This window comes from Chaetura pelagica, unplaced genomic scaffold, assembly GCF_000747805.2.
Source record: "Chaetura pelagica isolate M959 unplaced genomic scaffold, ChaPel_1.0 scaffold220, whole genome shotgun sequence".
Classification (NCBI taxonomy): Eukaryota; Metazoa; Chordata; class Aves; order Apodiformes; family Apodidae; genus Chaetura; species Chaetura pelagica.
In genome coordinates this window covers 2,061,075-2,084,137 of record NW_009951982.1, presented here as the reverse complement: position 1 = coordinate 2,084,137, position 23,063 = coordinate 2,061,075, and the positions used below count along the sequence as shown (strand labels likewise).

At 40.9% G+C, this 23,063-nt stretch overlaps 1 protein-coding gene across 1 annotated transcript in view; it reads left to right on the top strand.

The window, feature by feature from the left end:
- UNC5C (unc-5 homolog C (C. elegans)) overlaps positions 1-23,063 on the top strand; it is a 90,615-nt gene that overhangs the window by 52,250 nt on the left and 15,302 nt on the right. The window contains exons 8-10 of the mRNA XM_010001413.1: positions 11,925-12,116; positions 13,275-13,619; positions 15,228-15,315. Of these exons, the coding sequence (XP_009999715.1) occupies positions 11,925-12,116; positions 13,275-13,619; positions 15,228-15,315 (625 nt within the window). The remainder of the gene's footprint in view (positions 1-11,924; positions 12,117-13,274; positions 13,620-15,227; positions 15,316-23,063) is intronic.

Here is a 23,063-nt window from a genome sequence, read left to right as displayed (position 1 = left end):
CAGCAGGAGAGAGGGTGAGGCTGTTGTGAATTCTATTCTGTTTCATATATACGTATATAAAAAAATGGTAATGAAAAATAAACAGTCTCATATTGACCCGCTTGGCTCCAGGGGCTGTTATCATCCTTCAGTGTTGGAATTTAATGTCAATGTTTTAATGGTGTCTTTATACTCGCAGGGTTGCATATACCTATAAAACTTACAGTCCTGCTCCCTGATCCACCACTGCTGTGAGGATTGATTTGCCATACTTGGTGGCAGTGTGCCTGCTGATCTTTCTCTTTTTCTTTCTTTCTCCTCAGTTTATGCAAAAGCAGTCTGAACACTTAAATTTTTGCCAGTGTGAATCTAGATTCATAGCAAATCAACCTGCTGAGCTAAGGAGCAGCACAGGATTCCTTTCATTTCTAAAACACCATGCTGCTTTTCTTCTTATTTGAGGCTGGTGGAGACTCGCTTGGCACTAACATTTCTTTTAGCCTGGGGATCTATGGATCCACAGCAGACTTTTCCAAAGCCTTCATGCCAGTGGGTCCGTCATTGCACAGGTAGCATGGGAGCAGCACCTCCCAGCTGCTTACCTGTGCCATAGCCAAATCCTGCTCCTCAGTGCCCTGTTGCTTCCACCTTAGTGTTAGTCTTTAGTGAGAGCTTGAAGGTTGACTTTAGCACCATGAGTGTAGTTGACCGGCTGCAGACAGACCTTGCCAGGAGTCACTAAGCTGTTGCCTTGACAAAAACCCACTTGTAAATATATATCTCTATATAGCTGTACATAATAGGTATCCTGGAAAATGTTTGATTGAATGAGTCTAATTTACAAGCCTTTTCTCTTCCAGTCTATTATTCACTACAGTAACATCAGCTGGATAAATCAATAAGCTCTTTCATCAGACTGTCTCTGCTCCAGCAAAGAGCAGCAGTCTGCACCCCTATCGATTTCTGTGGGAATAAAAACTGTGGAGCTTTCTCCATCCCTTGTAATGACAATACTTTACACCCAAAGCTGTGTTTGTGCTTACCACCAACTGTGGCATTTCTTGTGCAACTCTGCTGCCACATTTATTCAGACTAATGATCTTGTGAGTACACACACATACACTTTCTTATCCAGTAGTTAGTATTTTTCTGTTAACATAGGAGGTTGAACAGTCATTAAACTAGAGAGCCTGCAGAGAGGCAGCAGGTTGAATTGAACAGGAAGATCAGCTCTAGTAAAAATTTAGGGTGGTCATTACTATTTTAAGTTTCAAAATACACAATATTCCCTAGCAGGTCCCAATATAACAATTTTGTAATTCTTGTAATTGCATTAATGTGATCTTCTGGAACAAAATGTGCTGTAGGTTTAAGAAAAATTGGCTAGTTACCACCCACACTAGTTGTATTATTGACTCCATAGTTGCATTATTTCCCATTTGAAGTATGAGTAAATACTTCAGTGCAAGGAACAACACTTTTAAAGGCAGGCACTGCATCTCACAGGGGACTGCTATAAACTGAAACACTGCAATTAGCCCTACACTCATCCCCTCTAATGACTTTGGTGAGTGTTCTGTGTGGGACTAAGAAAGCAAAACACTCCTCTGCTGGTGCAAACTTCAGCACAAGTGATTCCTTTCATTAGATCACAAATATGTTTTAAGCAAGGTAAGAGGGGAAGTGTTTTGCTGGGCCCACTCTAGAATGACTGTGAGATCATGTGCATGGTACCAAACAGATGCTCAGTGTCCCTAATAGACCAAATGCTGCTTTGCCTTATGTGTAAAATGCTGCTGGTAATAAGGAAGAGGCAGACAACCTATTAAGGGAGTTAGCTGCATTGCATGGTTATGTTGAAGGCTTATTACATGAGTTGCGATGTGCAGCTGTCATGCTCAGAGCATACATGTGTCCTTTCTGTTGAGAATCTGAAGCGACAGCGTTCAGGTCTGTATTGTCCCTATCCTGGATAAATAAGTACAGAAAGTCTGTAGACTTGGTGGTGAGTTTGGTGCCTGTGCATGCTGGTACAGCTGTTGGTCTTTTCTGAAATCTTGCTTGTGCACTAGCACGGTCAGAGGGAGATAACCAGTGCCCCTTCTTCAGCTCACTTGCAGCTTTAGTAGACCACTGGGGCTTTTCATAAAAAGGTGGCTAAGTTGTGCTTTCAGTTTTCTCCAAAACTCAGAGCTAGCTATCTTACAGCAGCAAGGTAATGCCAAAGCACATGTCATTTGAGTACTATGGATTATATAGTTACAGAAACAGTACTGTTGCTCTGTGTGGTGAAAACTGTTCACTTTATCCAGTCTCACAACATAGAGTACAAATCCGGTATTGAATAGGGCCAAAAGGAAATTTCCACTTGTGAGTAATTGCCAAGTGTAATCAGATCCAATGTGGACTTTTCCTTTGTTGCTTTGCATTTACATAAATAAGCATGAAAAGACTGAGCTGTGCTTCTATCATTTAAAGAATGGAAGAAAAGATTGAAAACATCTTCACCCGTTGTTGCATACAGCACACTCTGGAGTAACTCCTGGGTCACTTCGGTTCTCTCTGTGCATGTAGTTTAGGTACTTGGAAATACACGTAACTGAAACACCACTTGAGAAAAAGGCACCAGTATCATGGTGAAGATGTTGTTATCAAACTACTAATTCCATTGCTTGTTAAAAAAAAAGGCTACCTTCTAGTCAAGAGTGAATTGATTTGAAATGATGATGGCAAATCTATATTTGCCAAGCACTTTGAAATCCTCATCTGAAAGGCAGTATGAAGTTCATAAGGTTCCCTCTTAAAATGATAGTGCCTAAGCAAGTGAAAAAGAGGCAGTTTGTCATGCTTTGTGCACAGAATTGTTAACTGCTGGCCTTCTCCAGTCTTGTGCCTGTTTATACACAGATCTTGAGTAGAAAGCAAGATAAACCTGTTACTAATGTCTCTTTCTTCCTGAAACATATATATTCTGCACATATCCTGCTTGTGTGGTGTCACGTGCCAGAACGTCTGGTGGAATAAGCATTCATTTCCCCTTTTGGCTTGTTTCGAAAGCAGGCATTCAGGAAAGTTAGAGGGCAGAGCGGTTTGATGAAAACCTCTGGTTCTCCAGAGCAAATTAGTGTGCAAAGAGCAGGGGAATGTTTTCAGACTCCAGGAGGTAAGCAAAGCTCTCTCAGGGGAGACTGCAACAGAAGCCCATGTGTGCACAGAATGAAATAAAACCTTTTAATTAAGAGCATGTAGGTCAATAGAGAACTTCTAATACCTTCAGTCTGTCAGCATAATGGTTTAGCCACCTGGTCTGTTTCATTGGGTCATTGCAGGAAGAGTTTCATTCATTTGAAGAATGCATCTCATCTGTTCCTACTGGAAGTTTTCTGTAGTATTGCTATTTGATATAATGAGTTATTCTGTTTTTAACCCAACTACTGTGTAATGATATAGCAGCCAAGGGACTTCATGCACACATCTCAGAGTTACGACTCATTTTTATTGTAGCTACATGAGAAATTCCCAGCTGAGAAGCATCCATGCTCTGGTGGACCTTCTGCAGCTGAGAGCTCTTGCCTGGAAGACTGACTGCTTGAAGCAGATAAAAGCATTGAGAGCAAACAGAAGTGCAGAGCCACAAGCAGAACCCAGGACACTGAAACTGCTGTGTCTTATCCCTGTCAGTTCAGAAAGATCCAACTCCACATTAATTTTAATGAAAGGCATCTTCGATCTCTAGGCTGTTTTGAAAAAACTCAACTAATTAAAAAATATTATAGCAATGTAGAGAGAAGAAAACCCCAGCCTTGTCTGTGTATAATTTTCATTCTTCTAAATTCCCTTGAGTTTTTGTGTTAGTCTTCCTTCATTTCTCTGCACATTAAAAAAAAAGAAAAAATGAGATGAAAGAAAAATGCGAGCCTTACTGATATATTCACTTCATCATGGAAAAAAGCTCTTAACCCTACGGTGACAATAATGAGTATTTGTATTTTCCTTACCATGCATAAAGATAGGTATATTTAATGATTTTTGCTTTCTTGACAGTGTGTCAGGCAGAGAAAGGTTACATGAGCAGCCCAAGGTTCATCAATGTGTCAGTGATGGGAGCAGGAGTAAGCCTTAGAACTCTGTATTTCTAAAGCTGTGTTCTACCTGAAGGACTAACAAAAACATTGGCAGCATCCTCAAATGAAAACTGATGTTGGGGAAAGAAGTTTCTATGGTTTGGGAAAAGAATGCTTAGATGGTCTGATTCTGGAGTCTTGGGGATTTTTGAGATTACAAACCAGAAAGTGCCAGTTGTCTTACCTGTGAGCTAATAGACCTGCCAAAGGTTTTAACATATGTCACTGAACGTCCATGTGGATCACTCTTGCTTTCTGTGATCTTTTCTTCCAGCAGTCCTAACAGTTTTGATCCCCTCTTCTAGATTCTCTTCCAAATATCCCCTCCTTCATCTAACTGTTTGTCATGTGTCCCCTCTTCAATGCAACCCCATGTCCTTATCTGAGCCCTCCCTATAACCCATTTGCTCTTGTCCAGCTACAACTGCAGAACAATGCAAACCTCACAAAGTCTAACATTCAGTCATTGCAAACATAGAATTTGCAAAACGACAATCTAGCCAATTGTGATGCTAGACATGTGTTTATTGTTGCTGTCAAACGTGCATAACAAACCCTATGTTGAAGTTCTGTGCTTCTAAGATAGTAAAGACTGAGATAAGACTTGACCAGAAGGTCAAGTCCTTAGCTGTAAAAGATTGCATAGTTTCAAATTTGACTATTCTAAGCTGCATCAAATTGTAGCAACAAGTCATGCTACTCTTCGCCTTCCCCGGCACTCATATAGGTGACATGCATGTTTTAATTCAGGCAAGACCTTTCTAACAATGTTAACAAAATGTCAAGAAGCTAATTTAAAATGAAAACATAGTTGCAATCTTAATTATAGAATGTGATAAACTCCTGTTCAAGGACAGAACGAGAGACTCTCCATTTAACCTGCCTGATCAGGAAAGATCTCAGATAATACCCAAGTAAATAATCAGTCACAAAACCTCAAGCTCCCTGTTTATTAGCCCACCCTGAAGATGCCAATAATTAGTCATTTAGAAGGAAAATAAATTACTGTGCATTATCTCTGGGATGCCTGATATAATATCTGACCTTCAGCATCATTACTGCAGACATGAAGGTCTTTCTTTAGAAGAGCAAATACAGGAAGAAGCTGCACACATTCTGTCCAACAGCTTTTTGCAGCTCCAAGGTCTTGGTTGTTGGGGGGGTTTAATTATTTATTTTTATCTAATAAGTTATAAGATACTATATCTTATTGTTTATGTGCTAGAGTTTATGGAAAATAGCAAGAAAGATAAACAATTAACAGCAGTTAAAATTCTAATATTATTGTTAATATTTCTCCCATGGTAAATCTGCATTAGCAACATGTTAAATGAGCATGAAGCCTAAACACTACACAGTAAGAATACAGGGTTTATTCTAAGGTTGCTCTTTGACTTTGGAGCTGAAAGAGAGCAAAGTGCTGTTACAATATATTATACTCAACCTGTTGAATTCATTGCAACAGGATGTTATTGAAACATGTCATGTGGCTAGACTTTGAAAAGGGCCACATAATTGTGCAACCTTAGCTTCTTGTAAAACTGCTACATAGAGGGTAAAGACCATTTATAGATTAGAAGCAAGTGGTACCAGATTAAAATATGATGCATTCAGGGAACAACAGTTATGACATTCTTATGCAATCTTCACTTTATTAAATGAAAGTGCATGTCTCTAGCTCTCACTGACCTTGATACAGTCTCAAATATGTATCATTAGCTGTGACCTCAGCAGCTAATGGTGGAAAGCAATTTCTTTGCAGCGTCATTGTAAACATTTTTGTAAATATTACTCAAACTGTATAAGCTGTAGTAAATAAGTGCCCCAAAAGACCACCTTTGGCTACAATACTGTCTTACATAGGTACTTGCTGGGAAGAGAGGAAGTAGCTGGGAAAAATACAAATTGAAAAACTGAAATTTTTCTTTCTCACTTACCTGGGTATCTTCTTTCCTGTCAGCAGTAGAATAAAACATCTTCATACTCTGATCATTCTAAAATTGATATCCATTAATACAAATTCAGCATGACTAGAAAACTAGCAAAATCTCTGAAGGACCAAAAAGAGGAACCAGTTAAAATGTCCTCTCTGCATGAAGCCATGATCTGGTGTTTTTACATCACAGGGTTAAAAGATGTCTTTAAAATATGCCAGTTCATGGGCCAAGACAGTATATACCCAGGGCTTTCTAGGTAAAATCAAACTCAGGTTTTCATGATGGCCATGATGCAGAGTTCCCAGACTAAGCATCATACATACCCATGAATATGCTGAAGGGTAGATTCTTCCCCAATAGGAAAAAGAGAGCTTAGAAAAGTTGCTTTGGTGATTGGTGACACTGTTTCAGTTTCAGCCTCAAGGGAGTCAGTGCCATAATCTCTGCACAGTTATCTTTCATAGGTCTGAGATTCTTCCATTCCCAAATGCTTCATTTTTCCCAGTTTAGCAGAAGGATTATCTACTCCTCCTAAGGAAAACTGCAGCAAATTAATTCATGCTGTAAAAAGGGTCAGCCTACCTATTTGTAAAAGCTAAACCCCTAAGGAAGACCACAAATGTGTTTCCAGAAGGTCAGAGCAAGGCATGTGGGACCAAAATGCTCAGGCTGGACTTCCAGCATTTGAGGATCATCTGCCTTCACTAACTGTACCAATCTAATTAAATGAGTTTCAAAATCTATTTAGTTAAGTGGGTACAATTCCCCAAATCAGTGCAAGTGCAACTGATGCTGAAATTCAGTTAAATTAAATTGATAAAAAGCCTGCTGAGGTCTTTTTTATATACCAACGTTGGACTGGTTCATCTTTCCAGTACAATCTGGCGTATTCACCCTTCTTCAGTTTTCCCAGTGTGTTACCTCATTATGAAGGTGCTTAAATTGTTCTTCACCTGCTTTATAGAAAGAGAATAGGCAATACCTATGCAATGTACCTTTATAATGATACATCTGCACTTGTACAAAGGATTTGTGCTAGTGTAATTACTTCAGTTAAAAAAAGCCCACCTTTAACACTTAATAGGAGCACTTCCACAGGAACAAAAAATATATTTACAAACCTAAAGTGGAATTTAAAGTAGAATGCATGGAGAAACAAGTACTTACTTAAAGGAATTTTAATGAATGCATTTACTGTGCAATTACAGTCATGCAATTTGTGTGCATTAACCCAACCTTCCCTCTGATTCTCCAGGTATGATATAGGGGGAGGTACTTGTAAAATGAGGGAAATAAATACCCACTTTTTGTTAGCCCCTGAGAGCCTCAAACAGAAGGGCACACTACACAAGTGTAAAGTATGATTATTACTATTTTACTCATCCAGCAGTAAGTTACACAACAAAACATCAAAAGCCCCTTTGGAAATGTACATTTCCCAACAAGCTGTAGGAAGAATCTTAAATTACTTTTTTCAAAGCAAGTAGCTCACTGAGAAACCAGCTGCTCTTGAGTGTGAGTCAGCAGCCTTTCCAGAGTCAAACCCCCCAGCACCTTTCTAAATTCAGCCTCGTTAAAAATTTTGATGATCCTGGTAAAAGTCCCTCAGGTACTTGCCAAGCAGGGCTGTTGATACAAGGAGGAAAAAAACCAACAACCTCACAAGAAAAAGATCTCTTCTCACTGCAGTTACTTTGAAGAGGGGAAGGAAGTCATTCTTCATTACTTCAGTTACTAATCCCAGCAGGTTTGCATCATTATCTGATGAAAATGTCCTTTCCCATTGTTTGAAGGCCTAGTCAGAGGGACCAGCATGAAAACCAACTTTCAAAGGAAATCTTATGCTCTTGTGCTAGAAACATGGTAATATCCTTACCTCCTGACCAGTCACCACATGGCTGCATGCCTTCCCCTTGCCACTACCATTGTGATGCCCACTCCCTTTTGGAAGAGCACTTTTCATGACTAAGCAGTGTTTAAAAGTAGTTTTATTCTAAAAAAGTCCTGCCTAAATGGCAGAAGGCTTCTGTAGTTGCCATGTTAGAGTGATCTCTGGTAAATGTGCTTAATTTGCAAGTGCAAATGGAGCTGGCATTTGACCAGCAGATGGCTGGGATTGCCAGCTTGGCTGGGATGCTAAAGTCAACCCAAGGTAAGGTCTCTTCTTGTATCAGCCAGGAGAGCCTGCCTCCATGATGTGAACAAAGAGGCTTATATGACTAGACTAGCTTGTGTAGTGCTGTCACCTCAACAAGGTCTTCACATTCAGCATGAGTGGCCACCTATCCATCTACAGCCATGCTGGTTAGCTATGAATCTTGTCCCTCAGCAAAATATTGGCATGCTCATTACTCAAACACATGGCATCACACTCTGCAGCCCTTAAGCCTTCCTATTGCTAAATGCCCTTATAAAAAGTCTCTCCCCAGCGTTCTTGAAATGACACATAAGGAGAGAGGAATAGCCTTTCCAGCTCTGTGCAGGTGAGCTAAAGCTCTGTGGGTAATGCAGAGCCAGGGGACATCTGCTGTACCATGCCAGGACCCCTGAGAAGTGCTAGGAGGTGTCCTAAGCATTCCCAGTGGATTTGACTACGAGGCAAAAGGGCAAAGGAGATGCAGCCAGCCTAAGTTCCACCTGTCCTTGTGCGTTGTATTTCCTGCTGGCTGCCTCTTGGACTCCAGAGACACCTTGCCAAAAGAAATATTGGGCATAAGGCTACAGCTGAAATTTGATTTGACTAAATACAGGCCTCAGAATTCATCTGGGGAGTAGGTGGGGAGTTATTGGATACTGTAAATTCATGCCCAGAGGATTGCTGAGCACTCACTCAAGCCCTCAGAAGTTGCTCACCTGACTTTTTATGGCCAATACTTGGAGTACACTAGTAGAGGGAAGCAGTTATTACAGAAGATTGAGTATGTGTGTTGTGAGTACACACAGGTGAAGTTGCTTCAAAGACCCAAATAAATGGAAGTAAGAACGTAATATTTCTAAAAGCAATTATAAGGCTGGAATCATTGCTGTGAAATAAAGTTTTAAATAGATATTACAGGCAATATAGTCTGTCCCACGATGCCTCAGAAAAAACATCATCATCAATAGGCAGCTTCTTCTTGCTCTGGTATTTCAGTTAAGGTAGCATTTATACAATAGTATAAATGGAAACTTCAAGGGGATGTATGTCTATACCTGCAATTGGAACAGACTATATCTTCATTACCAAGCAGTGCAGCCTAGCAGGAAGAGCTATGTAAAGGCACGATTGATGCCAAGGACCCAAACTCAGCATTTCTGGGTGCTGGGGTTTATTTCTCTGGTCTGCCTGCAATGTGGTCCTGTGCATTAGGCACATGCCAGGACTGCATTTTCATTTGCATTCATCTGCAGTGAGTCCCTGGCTGTGTGATCCAAGGAGAGGGGGTGACATTCCCTTCAAAAGCACTGAGGGGAAGGTGATGGAGGAGAAGTTTTGTACTGACTGATTTACACCAACTCCAATCCCATCCCTTACAGCAGCTCTCCTGCTTCCTTTGGATTTATCATTTACCTTTGCAGCAGGATGGGACTTGGAGCATTTCACTCATTTCCTTATGGATGGAAAGCAGCTGGGAGGTGCTTAGTGGGTTCATAGGACCTGGGTGCAAACTAAGCAGCTCCAGCATGTTATGCTGTAGGAGCTGCAGAAAGAAAGACAAAGGAAACAATCTCTCCTATTTATCCATTCTGAAGTACAACTGTGAAGTGTGTTATGGTTTTGTCGATGTACAGTGCTTGCAAAGATTTCAGATAAATAAAGTTATGACCCCAGAGACCTTATTGATTTTGTGATAATTTTGCAGAGAAGCCACTCAGTTTCCCGTTTGCTGACAAATTCTTTTATCCTTGAGGGATTCCTATTGAATGTGTTTTAAAGATACGATAAAATAATTTCAAGGAAATACAGAGAGAGGGCTTTGTGCATGGACTCTTCTCAGGGAATGGGTATTTAACCTCTGACCACTGATGACAGGTCTCCTTTAGCTCTATTAGATCAACAGCAAGCTACTATAATTAAATACAAAAACTGTTTAGAGGCTCACCAAAGGTGTCCTGGGAATTAAAGCATATGGCAGGGATAGGGAAAAAAGGCTTTCCGTATGCTAATGACCCCTGATGTCTGAAATAAATTAGATCCATTAGAGTTTATGCTCAGTAAAAGAAAGACTTAAAGCACTCTGAAGTTAGTGACTCGAGACCGATTTTGGCTTAGAAATTCAATCTGCCTGCTTATTAATTCTTAGGAAGGCTCTGGAGGAGAGAGGGGATGCAAAATCGTGATTCTGTGCTGTATCAGAATTTTAAAGTGCCATCAGTTTCTTTCTTTTTTTTTTTTTTTAATTAAATGATTTTTCATGCTTCCCTTTTTTGTTCTCCTCATTAATTTGATTTTGTTCCCATTTTTTTTTTTTAATTTCTTTCTTTTCAAGGTTTCATTTATCCTATTTCAACTGAACAGAGAACCCAGAAAGAATATGGATTTTCTTGTAAGTTTAATGTTTGATTTTATGTTCCTGGATGCTAATTTGATTCTATTCCTTGGATCAAGCTTTACTGTTACACCATCTCTATGTGACTTGGTAGAGAGGGACCGATTTGGCAAACTAAGTGACATGCTGCATGTTTGACAGCAATCAACCTATTTCTCTGTCAGTGGGTTGACACAGAATGACAACAGCACTTATGCATGAGGAAAATGGGAGAAGATGCTGCCTCGAAGTCTGAAACTGGAGAGAATGAACCTTCTCTCCTTAAAATTTCCTTATCAAATAGAAGAAATGTGGTGGTGGGTTAACTTCTCTTTGAGCTGAAACTCGGAGATCTGCTTCTTGGAACTGCTGAGGAAAAGAATAAAAGTGATATTTGGAGGCAACTTGGCTTGAATGGCTAGAAGGCAGGGAGCAGTAAAATAATCTAAAGGTTATTTCACATGTTTCAGACTAACAAAAATGGGGTACTAAAAAGGTCTGATTTTGTTTCAGACCTGCTTTTTTCATTTCACTGTCTCTAAAACTGGGTTTCGTCACTGTATAGAAACACTTCAAATTTTGGTCATATATTCAGACCTTTTGGAAAAAAAGCCTAGTGGATAATGATGCTAAGGATTAGCCTGGAATTAGTGCTGAAGATACGGTGTAAGCAGCTAGTAGAAATATCATAGCCATTTTCTCACAAGACAGTGCTAATAAATCTGGGTTCCTTCTCGTAAATTACCACATTATTTCTTGTGCTTGATACAGCTTTTATCCAAATACAGATGTGTTAATGCCAGTGATGAGAACTCAGCTTTTGATTCTCTGCTTTACTAGATTTGGTTTTTTTAAAGGGAAATAGATTTGAGGGAAAAATGGCTTGACCACGTTATGGTTCAAAAAAAGCAAACACAAAGATACGTCTTGATATTCCAGGTATTCAATAGAAAGTGGTCTTTTTGTGATATTTTACTTTTTTAATTAAAAAATAAAGCTTCTGAAGTTCAAATTCTTATCAGCCGAACCACTAAATACTAATATTTGACATGATGTCAGTATGATATATGGTTTTATTTCATAGGGTGAATTTGCTTCATGAGACTAAGTCTATAGCATGTAGTACGCATAGCAATTTGCAGCCTGGGTACTAGATGAATAAGTAGATAGCAGAAGAGTTAGAACACAAGTTAGAGAGAAATCAAAGAGCATTTTCCATCAAAATCGCATAGACCTGTTATATAGTTTTGGAAATGGATTTTAAATTAGCCTATAAAAAAGGCAGTAAATATCTGCAGGAAATGAGAATAATAAGCTTCTTGAAAACCTCTGTGAGGAGCACATTTCTTCAAAGTTCCTGGCCTCTCTCCCTCTAGCTGCTCCTGACTCGGATGATGTTGCTCTCTACGTTGGAATCGTCATCGCTGTGATCGTGTGCTTGGCTATTTCCGTTGTTGTGGCCCTGTTTGTCTATCGCAAGAACCACCGTGACTTTGAGTCAGATATTATCGACTCCTCAGCACTAAATGGGGGATTTCAGCCTGTTAATATCAAGGCTGCAAGGCAAGGTTAGTTGTCACTTCACTCCATGTTGACCGATTCAGGGAGATGCTGTAGGTTATGGTCTCTTGGGCTGCATGAACAATATTCGCTGGATTCCTGTTGGCATTTAATAAAAGGAGAAAGATTATACCCATTTGTTTCTGATAGTCAAGTTCTCAACACCCACTTTGGCATTTTTCAGATATGCTCAAGACCACAAAGCAGAGGAATTTAACTTCTGAAGAGAGACCATGAATTCAATAGTGAAATACAGAGACATTTATGGAAATAACAGGTCCAGCTCAAATTTAAAGCAAAGGCAAAGCGCTACGGAAACAACAAAGGCAGGATTCATCACAAGAGTGATAGTACAGTACAATAATTCTATCACATCTTCCTCCCCTTTGTTGTGTAATAGCCTTTTTTACTGTGCCCTGTCTCCACAGGCATAAATAGTAGCTTAAAAAGTACTGTACTTTCAATAAACAATGTAGAAGTAGTTGTGGTAGAACATAATTTAATAATGATGTTTAATAATTTTTATCACTGCTGCATAACAGCTTAATTATTTCCACACTTTATTGGCCAGAATAAAACACTCCAAGGGTAGTTCTGGCTTTTTCAAGACCTGTATGTTGGCTGAAGAGTTCCTCTTTTTTCCCACAATGTTTGCAAGAGCAATACATCAAATAAGAGTTAAGATGACAAAAGAGTTGTCATGTGGAAGATTAACGGAAGTGCAGTTTTCTTTGCTGGAGATACTTTTAAAACAAATCTCCAAAAACTGTGATGTAGATACTGATGCTCCACTGCAAGTAGTCCTAGGCACAGTGGCTTCACAAGTTTGTGCTGTCTTTCATTTCAGGAATGCTGTCATTAGGCCAATTTGGTAAATTGGTTAATGATAGTCACTTAGCATTTAGAGAAGGGTTACTGGTTAACAAAGCTAGATCTACAGAGTAAGGAAAACGTTGTCCTGAAACTACATATGTCAATATATAAGGCCTGGGGGTTTGCTGGAGAGATGCATGGAAAAGGAGATGAAGGTCACTCTTTAAGGACTTTGTGTATCTTAACCTTTGCTATGAAAGGCAAAATGCAGGATGCAAACCCAAATTGTTACCCAGAAGAAATCCATCAGAAGAGAGAAGTAATACTATTCTTCCTTCTTATATCCAATGCAGACCTCCTGGCGGTGCCACCAGACCTTACTTCAGCTGCAGCCATGTACAGGGGTCCTGTTTATGCCTTGCATGATGTTTCTGATAAAATCCCAATGACCAATTCTCCAATTCTGGACCCACTGCCCAACCTGAAGATCAAGGTTTATAACACTTCTGGTGCAGTCACTCCCCAGGATGACCTCTCTGACTTCTCCTCCAAGCTGTCCCCACAGATTACACAGTCCCTGCTGGAGAATGAGACCCTGAATATGAAGAACCAGAGCCTTGCTCGCCAAACAGACCCATCGTGCACTGCATTTGGGACCTTCAACTCTTTAGGAGGTCACCTAGTAATTCCCAATTCAGGTAAGTGCTAGCAGTGTTGACTTAAAGGCTCAGTTGTTTTGTGGTTTCAAGTGGAGTTAGCTTTTTTTTATGCAGGAAAAAGCAAAGTTACTCCTGAGACATTGCATTTTCTTTGTCCAGAACAAACAGATTATTTTTTTTCTCCCATTAAGTTTTACCAAGGTGCTTGAAGTATTCTTTTCCCAAAGTCCTGACCACCTTTTTAACAGAACATTGCAGAGTTCTTAGCCACTTTCTGAGACATACAAGGCTTCAGAGCTACCTTGTGTGAAGTACAATTCAGCATCCTTGACCTTTTCCTTTCATGCAGCTCTAGAAAAGAACTTCCAAGCCAGAAAGCATCAATCTTGTCATCACACATAAAAAGGACAAATTAATTAAAAAACAAATTGGTTGTTCCACTTCCAATTCATTGCAGACTGTGTGATGTTGAAGTAGGACAGCCGCATACTAATTCTTTGAAAGCTTTTTTTCCTGCACACATTACATACCTAAGGAAAATTAGTCCCAGTACTGTCTTTTCTGTATTTCTATCCTTTTTATACATATTATTGCTTTACAACAAGGAAATAGGAGGACTGAGCAGTGAGTGCCTTTTGATGTAATTGCAAAGGGCTGCTCAGTCTTTCTCATACAATACAAGGCCAGGCTGCTGGGCCTCTTCAAGCCACCCAGGCACCAGGAGGCAGTTCCAGACCATCCAGGCAGCTCCTGGACAGCCTTGGGAGAGCTCAGCTCTCCAAGCTATTTTTTTTTAAGAGAGCATACTGCTGTTTGGTTCCTAATGAAATGGTGATGTTCAAAGATGTTGATGTCCTAGATGAATCTACATGTTTCTGTGGGTTTGGTGTGCTAGTCAAGAGTGATATTAACATCTGAAGTGGGGCCAATTCAAATGCATAAACCACTGAAAGTGAGGGATATTCAGGCTACACAGTGGTCATCAGTCCCCTGGCCCAGTTTTTCTGAAGCTGCAACAGAGCATATTTGCCCACATTTTTTTCAAGGTTGGATATGTGAGTTTTTGAGCCACTCTAAGAGGCTAGGCACATTCAAAGTACCACGAAACCCATTTTTGTCTCCCTGGTAGTCTAATTAGAAGCTGAGTGCATTAAAAGACAGGATGCCCGTCTCAGAAGCCATCTTTCAGGAAACAACTGGTTCTTGTTGTTCTCTGGGACAGTGTTCAACTGCTTTTCTTTCCTGATTTTAATTAAGTAGGAATTGCCTAGTGAGAGATGTCCCGTTACAGCTGTTGGAAATTTTAGTCAGAGTTGTTCATTTTTCCATCATTTTAAAAGGTAAGCAGCAGTGTAGCCATCTGTCTGTTCTTTAAATAAAATCAAAGTGAAGAGAGGAAAGTCCTCCTCTACATATCCGTATTTCAGTGCTGATGCACAAGAAGAGTAATTACAAACCAGCTGACCTTCAGAGAGGCCAGGGTAGCAGTTAACACTTTGTCTCCCAAGTTACTGAGGTCATTTAGAGTCTGCTGGCAAGGTTGGGTGAAAATCTGACATCATAGCCGTCATCATCTGCCTCACCTCTTCACAGGCCCACTTGCCTTTTTTCCTCCAGTTTATCCTTTGTGTCTCTTCTGTTCTGCAGGAGTAAGCTTGCTGATCCCAGCGGGGGCTATTCCACAAGGGAGAGTCTATGAAATGTATTTGACAGTTCACAGGAAGGAGAACATGAGGTAAAAGACTGCCTGTATTTGCTTGTGCATTAAAGGAGGGGGAAAATGTAGTAACTAAAGACCTGTGGCAATATGCTTATGCAACACCTGCTTTGAACTTATTTGCTGACAAATGCAAAAAAAGCCAATGATAAACTTTAGCACAAAGCCAGCTCAGACTTTTTAATTTTCTAACCAAGAGTTGCACTCTGCAGAAAGCTCTCAGGCTGTGGGATGCTGAATCATAGCCAGAAGCGTTGAAAATGTCCCAGTGTGAGTTTGGTGCAGCAGAGAAGGTGTGAGGTAATCTCCTAATAAAGACCTGCTTTATTATTATTAAATGCTGCAAAGGAGAAGAGAGCAGAGGAGCAAGGTGCTGAATTGCCTCAGCAGGACAGGTGCCTGAGCACTAGGCTGGGAAAATTTTTGTGTTACCCTCCATGGGCTTGGCTAGTCCATGCAGCAAAGAAGATGGAACCAAAGGTTTTGGTGTCCTTCACCCCTCCTTGCTCCAAGGCAGAAATAAGCAAGAAGATGTCCTGCTCAGCCCCAGGCACTCCCTGCCAAGAGCCACACAGAGCCAGTGTTGGGATTACACCTGGTGTTCTCACCTGTTAACCTGCATATGCAGCCAATTCGTATCCTAGATATTAACATGTACTGAGTGATCTGGCAGCCTTGGCATAAAAAAAAAAAAAAAAAAAAAGTTCCTGAAAAGGCCAAAATCCCATCTGAAATAGCTTAGAAAAACCTAAGGAAGAGAAAGGTGAGATCTTCATCTGCAGACTGGGCTCATGTGTACAAAGGCTGAATGGCAAATGTGAATCTAAGCCATCATTACACGGTACTTTGCCTCTTTTCCCTCCTCATAGCTAGATACGTTTGGCTCAGCCCCTTAATGGCTTTTATTATGTGCTAAGCCACAGCTGTTTATACACTGAATGATATTGAACACTATTCTTCAGCTCGGTAGTCTTTCACCCATGCTAAAATAATCTGCTGCTTAAAGAAAAAATAAGCCCCCCCTTGCCTTCTGCATACATTATTCATCACCTACTCTTCAAAAATAGCTAATTGCAGCTACAGAAAAAGTGTCTCTGTTCATATCTAGTATTGATTATATTCCTGTTACTTTTGACTGTGTTTTAAAGACACTTAAAAACACCATTGAAAATGGGCTCCTTCCTGCAGGAGGAAAAAAAAATAATTAAAATCCCCTGTTATTCAGCTTGCCTCCGAATCTACTTCTTAAAAATATCTAATTCTTAAAAAAATATGTTCTTTCATTCCCAAGAGGAGCTATGTGTGCAATTATTTTCTCTTCAGCAGGTTATGGAGGGAATCCCTGCCTCCTTATTCATGCAACTAGGGACAATTAATGTCACATGGTAGTATGATATATTTTCTTCAAGGGTCATAAAGCCTCCTCTGCGTGCTTTATGATAGCCCTTACTCAGCAGGTCACACAGGGGATAGCAGGATAGGTTAACCTGCACTAGAAGAGGTATCCTTGGAGCTGTGCCGTCTGCCAAACTGAGCAAGTGTGCTGAAGTATATCCTACAGAGGTGAACAGGCAGGTGTGAAACCTCACTTGAATGAGAGAGGGAACAGAGGAAGGGCTGCCTTGGCCATAGGAGCAGTAGGACTCGTGTCATCATGATGGTAATCCCTTCCTGGGTGCACAGACCCCAGCTGCTTATTTGCTTTTATAGCAGATTTTACCCCCCCTTTCCCAAGCATGCCAGGCTCTTCATGCTTATGGAAACCAGCCACTTCTAGGACTTTTAAAATGGAGCTTGCTGAGTGTCATTTAGATCACTTGGAACCAACTAGTCACTGAAAGGGCTTAAACACTGCAGAACTGTAACATCCTCCCCATTACCTGCCCCCTTCCCCCAGGTGCCCATGAGCAGAAAGGGGTGGGTGGCACCCAGCACCCAGCTGTAATGGTCTCCTGCTGCAAGACTGTGTTAGCAGACATTTCACTTTCTGTGGCAGAGCTGCAGCTTGGTCAAAGCCACTTCTTTCTTACTGCAGAAGCCACAGATGTTACTTCATATAATTGGAGTCATATGGGCACCACAAGTTAAGTCTGTAGTGTAATTATTTTTTTTAAATCAACTGCTGCCGTCTCGCAGCACTCCAGCAGAGAGTGGTAGTCCACAGTAAGGACTGGTTGCAGACATTTGCTTTTGTGGCCAAGCAGTAACTGGAACGTGTTCAATAAACCCTGTGAGACCCTATATTTATTTTCATGTGTGCTGTGTAAATGCATATGGGTTGAAAAGGCCTGCTGTGTGTTGATGTAGTTGGGAAGGGGACATATAGGAAATGATAAAATGGGTGTTATTATCAGAAATGAAGGCAGGCTCTTTTTTGTGATACACAGCCACTACTGGAGTGAGAATGTGGTCCCCATAGTGCTACCCTAAATAGAACCAGTGAAGCATCAGAGAGGCACACCATCACAGCTCACATATTCCTGGCAACTTAGCATGTAGTTCACTCTTTGTTTGTAGAAACATGAAATAAATTGTGAACACTCAAGCTGATACAGGAAATCTGTTATCCCTCAGAGTCCTGCAAATTCCCCTTTTCCATCTTCTGTTTTTCTAATACATTTTCCCAGTTAGTTTCTGAAACCTGTAGAGAGACTTCACAACCCAGTAGCATCACTCCGTGTTGCCTTCCAGCTTAGTTAGGACAGTTTTCCAAGACACTCTATTGATTTCATTTCCATCAGAGCATGTGAGACCAGGAGAGTCACCCTAAAAGCATTATCCTTCTGTGGTGAATTGGGGTTCGGATGGCTTGCAGTAAATGCCACTTGGAGGCAGTTAACTGTGTTAGCACGCTTGTGGCACAGGGGGGTTTATCTTTTCCTACACTAATACTTCAGCACGCTGGTTTTCCTGTTCCTGCACTGCAGGCTGATCCTCATTCTGCCTGCTATTTGGGCCAGTTTGGATGGCAAAGCAGGCTCTGATCCCTGGCTGATGTGAGAGATTCATATTTACCTCCTCTAAAGGTGCATGTGCTTTATGGAGTAGCTATAGTGGGGAAAAGGATAGCTATGTATATACATATGTGTGTGTGTTTGTGCACATACATGTATGTGTGTGTATATAGATATATATAAGTGAAAAAAATTACAAACCTATAAGAATATTTTACATCTATTTGAAGCTTTCTGTCTTGAAGCTCATTGGATCATTTCAGTGGTGATCAGATGCTTTCTCCCTTAGTCTGAGGAATTATCACTGACTTTGAGATTTGCAAGAAAGGGTGCCTTCTTGAGCTGTGTTGTGACCAGCACCTGGCAAAAGCCTGTTCCCATGAGCATTTGTAAGAGCCATGGTCTTACATGACTAAGGATTAAATACAAACCTGCAACCTTCAGGATTTTCTTGACTGCCTTGGGTTAAAATACAAATTTTGTTGTGAGCTAAATTAACAGAGCTGTGTGCCTCCTTTGGAAATGTCTGCACTGGTCAGTGCTAGACAAGATCTGGGCTTTGATGGACCACTGGTTTGATCTTGTATGGCAGTTCTCATGTTCCCATAGGAACCCCTGCCAAGCTTGCAGAGATTTAGGTGGAGCTACTCTCACATACTCTAATCAGAGGCAAGAACTGCATTAAATATGGCACAATGAAGGACATTCCTGTATAATCCATCACACAGGAGGTGATGCAAATGACAGTGGATGTCACCACAGAATGTGACAACCCTAAAGAAAGGAGCAAGCAACACTCCTGAAGATTTTGATGGAACACACACATAATAGTGCAACTTCCACGTTGGCTACCTTAAAAGAGAGAAGGAGAAGGGTCAGGTGGGCTTTGTCAGGATTTTTGATCAGTGCCTTCACCGTGTATGTATAGACTTTATATTAAAGCCACAGAGCTGATCAGTGACTTTGATCCAAAGGGCAATGTTGCCTTTTTCACCAGTAAACTCTAAGCTTACTGATTATTACTTTGCAACTCCAGAAGGCTATTTCATGAAGTGCCAGTCATTATAATTGAAAAATTGAAAATAAAAAAGACCAGAGCATGAGCAAAAGGGAAGGAAACTTTTCAGATAATGTTCCTTCTAAAGATAGGCAGAAAAACCAGGGTCAGTCAAAAATACTAAGTTTGAAACCTAAGAAGGAACACATATTAAAAATAAAGCCCCAGCATTGAAAGGAGAAATAAAATCTCTTCCCCCTGACTTTTGTGTAAGCTGTGTAGAAAGGTTCATCTGTTGCTGTGAGTTAGCCACTCGTCTCTCCCTGCTCCGTCATGTGCTTCTGGTGTTGCTGTGATTGCCTGTAGCATCTATGCACGATGCCAGGGAACACGATGTCGGCAACGAGCAGCAGATTTCTCTAGTTGTGCTCATATTTGCCATCACGATCCGATACTCGGATACATTGCAAATGTTTACCATCCTGCCAGGACAAAACAAATATTACAGGATATCAGGTACACAGATAGGCATGGGGGCTGCTGTGCGATCTTAGGAGAGATCTGGCAGAACCTCCTTGCTTTTAACACGCCTCATGGAAGTGGGAGGCTGGTGTGGCTGGATGCTGCCTTCCCTCTCCTGGGATAACCGGCAGGGCAGCTGCACCCTTTGTTGTCCGGCAGGACCTGTGAAAAGGTTTAAAGGTGATCCCAAATGGTGACATTAAGATGCAAACGAGGTCATATGTCAAGTACACACCAAATTTATTGAATTTACACAGCAAAGTCCCTAGAGTGGACAGGACAGGGAGGAAAACAGAGACAGAGAAGAATGGGAAAAAAGAAAAGCAGAAGTACAGAGAATGGCAAGGATAGTTACCACCACGGTCCAGCAATGTCATCAGTGAGGAAGCACTTCCCTGCACCCATAGTGTCCCATATTTTTATACAGTTCTTGCCCACTTTCCCCCTCTCTCCCTGTACAGGGGAGGTTCCATGCTCCTTAGGGATGTGGGGGGTGGGGGGTGTGGTGCCGACTTTACCTTACAGATGGTCTTTGTCAGGCTAATTAACAAAATAAGCCATTGATTGGGCCAGCAACACTGTCCTTGACTAATTTCCATGTGAAAAAGAGTGTTGAGACAACTCTTAGACTGTAGGATTAGTTTTAGGATTAACTTTAGGATTAGTTTATCAGGTAGAGGGGTCAGCTTGACTGCTGCTCTTCACTTTTCTGGTCAAGTAGGTGATTTACGTGAAATCTCAAGACCTGGTTATCACTGGATATCCTGCTCTCCCAACTCGGCATGTCCCATACCAAACTCCCCAGTTTGCAGGTGTGAAGGGCAAAGGGAGTAAAGCAGTTTGGGGATCCTGGGGCGTCTCTTCAGTCCAGAAACAAATCCTGTTTAACTCTTTAGATGTCTCAAGACAAACAGGAGGCATCCCGAGTGCCCAAACACACTGCTTATCTCTTGGATTGTTTGAGACAAGCACTATACAACCTGAATATCACACTGTCTGACAGCTACCTTAATGAATATGGTCTGGCTTATTATGGGGAGGCTGTTTCAAATGAGGGATCCCATTTAAAAGCACAAATTTGATTGTGAGGGTACCAGACATAGTTAATGAAAGTTTGTCTGCTTTTAAATAGAAGTTGACTGTACCTGATAAGCGGTGCAGGACTGGACAAAGACCTTTCAGTTACTGTTAGTGCCTTTTAATGGCAATCTTAAACAGAGGATTGAATTTTAGTCTTGGTCAGACTTTTGTAAAAAAAGAGATGATCTTTGTTTGCTTGCAGTGAAGTGAATTGGTAGTCACACTGGCACAGACGAATGCACAGTCCTATCTAATAAAGACTGCTGCAAGCCTAAAGCAAAGCACATGTGGATAGGGTTGGGTTTTTTTGGTGTTGGATGTTGTTTGTTTGTTTTTTTATAACAGCCTAAAAGTAAGTTCTGACCCACAGATGTCTGCTCCTAGGTCTTTATGCTTTAGAGGAGATATCTCCCTTGCTCTATATGCTCCTCTGTGTCTGTGTTAGTGCTGGATCTACCGTGATCTATAACACAGAAGTCACAATACTTGCTCACAGCAGGTGCTCTTCTAGGCTGGGATCCTGACTTTGATGGTGCTTCTTCACCTGCTCCTTGAAGGTAGAAAATTGCTCATAATGAACTACACAATAGCCTGTCTTCAGGGGAATTTTTTGTTTACTAATCCCATCAATTAGCATGGGGTTTATGCCTTGAAGCAGAAGATTAATATCTCTTGTATCTTGTCTACTGCATCTGTCTCTGTTCTCATTAACTATAGTAAGGCATAATCCTTTTGTTTTAAAATGGAAATTAGAAACAGTGAGAAATAAGAAGAGGTCTGTCAAGAGATTTTTGTTCCTTTTTCCTGTCAGTTGTCATAGGTATGTGCCATTGTGTGGTTTAGCCTCACTCCTCTGGGTTTCAGGTGTTTATTTCTGAGCATTCTCTGCTGTCCCTAAACACACTGAAGTCGCATTAGAGCTGCATAGGAAAGAGAGTATCACCTCAGCAGGCTCTGACATGCCTTGTCCCATACAGCCCCAGAAATCGGGTTTGCTTTTTGCCTCTGTGTTACTTTACAAGCTGATGCCTGCTGCGTTTCAAGAAGCTCACCTGGGACCTTTTTCACTTCTGTTGCTTTTTGCTACTAAATAACTATGTGTGGAACTTGTTTTGCTCTGGAAGTGTGAGCTGCTGTACAATTAACAGGATTTTATTTTCCTACCCATATTTTTACCCTCTCTGGATCTTTTGCGTTATTTTCTGGCTCTCATTGTTGCTTGCAATAATTCCTTATTTAGGGTTGTTGTCATTTTAATGATTTTGTTGCTATTACATTCCCTTCTGCATTGTGAGTAGAAATACTGGCCTCAGAGTAGTCAGGGGGAGGTTTAGCGTTGACTTCAATAGAGCTGGGATTTCACCCATTCGGTGATACTGACCCCCACTTCACTCAAGGACTCTGCAATTCATTATATCTCGGTTTTCAAGGGCTTCAAGTAGTTAGGTCACTTGCAGTCCCCTGGTTGTTGGAGAGCTGAGGTGGGTCAGTATCTACATGAGCTGGATGTTGGAGGAGAGTCACTGGGACCAGCAGTGTTTCATAACTTTGTGATGCCAGACTCAGACAGGTATCTGTTTGGCAACTGGGGCTGCAAAGTCAACTACCCTTGCAGGTGGCCCATTTTTCTGTTCTTCACTCACCAGACTGTCCTGTATTATAAACACATATCTGGAGAATTCCTATCTCACCCACTTGGCAGTTGATCTTGTAAAGCTGGTGGCAAATGTGTTGTTTACCAATTTGGGGAAAAAATAGTAAGCCTTTTCATTTTTTGCTTGTCCTTTGTATGCTTGCAGCCACTTCTCACTTGCTGACTGTGCAGTCCGGAGTGCCTCCCAACTTCATGTACTGCATCATTTTTTATGCTTGTGCTAATCAGATATAAAATATTTTGGCACAAAATCATGCTCTGCATCAGAGTCCTAAATTTTAACAGCTAACAAAATTTTGTCATGGAGCAGTGACTAAACTTAATTTTACTTTTAGACAACTTCAGGCTGTATGATTTATCAGTACCATATTTTAATGACCTTTTGGCTTTTTTTAACTGCATGCATCAGTGCTCAGATTCTTGTCTGTTTTAGCTCATTTTTCACCTAAAAGGCACTATATGAATTTTTTTTTTATGGCAATCATGATATATTCCCTCCTATATTCTTCTTGACTACTGGTTTTGTAATTCAGTCCAAAAAACTATGATAGCTTGTATT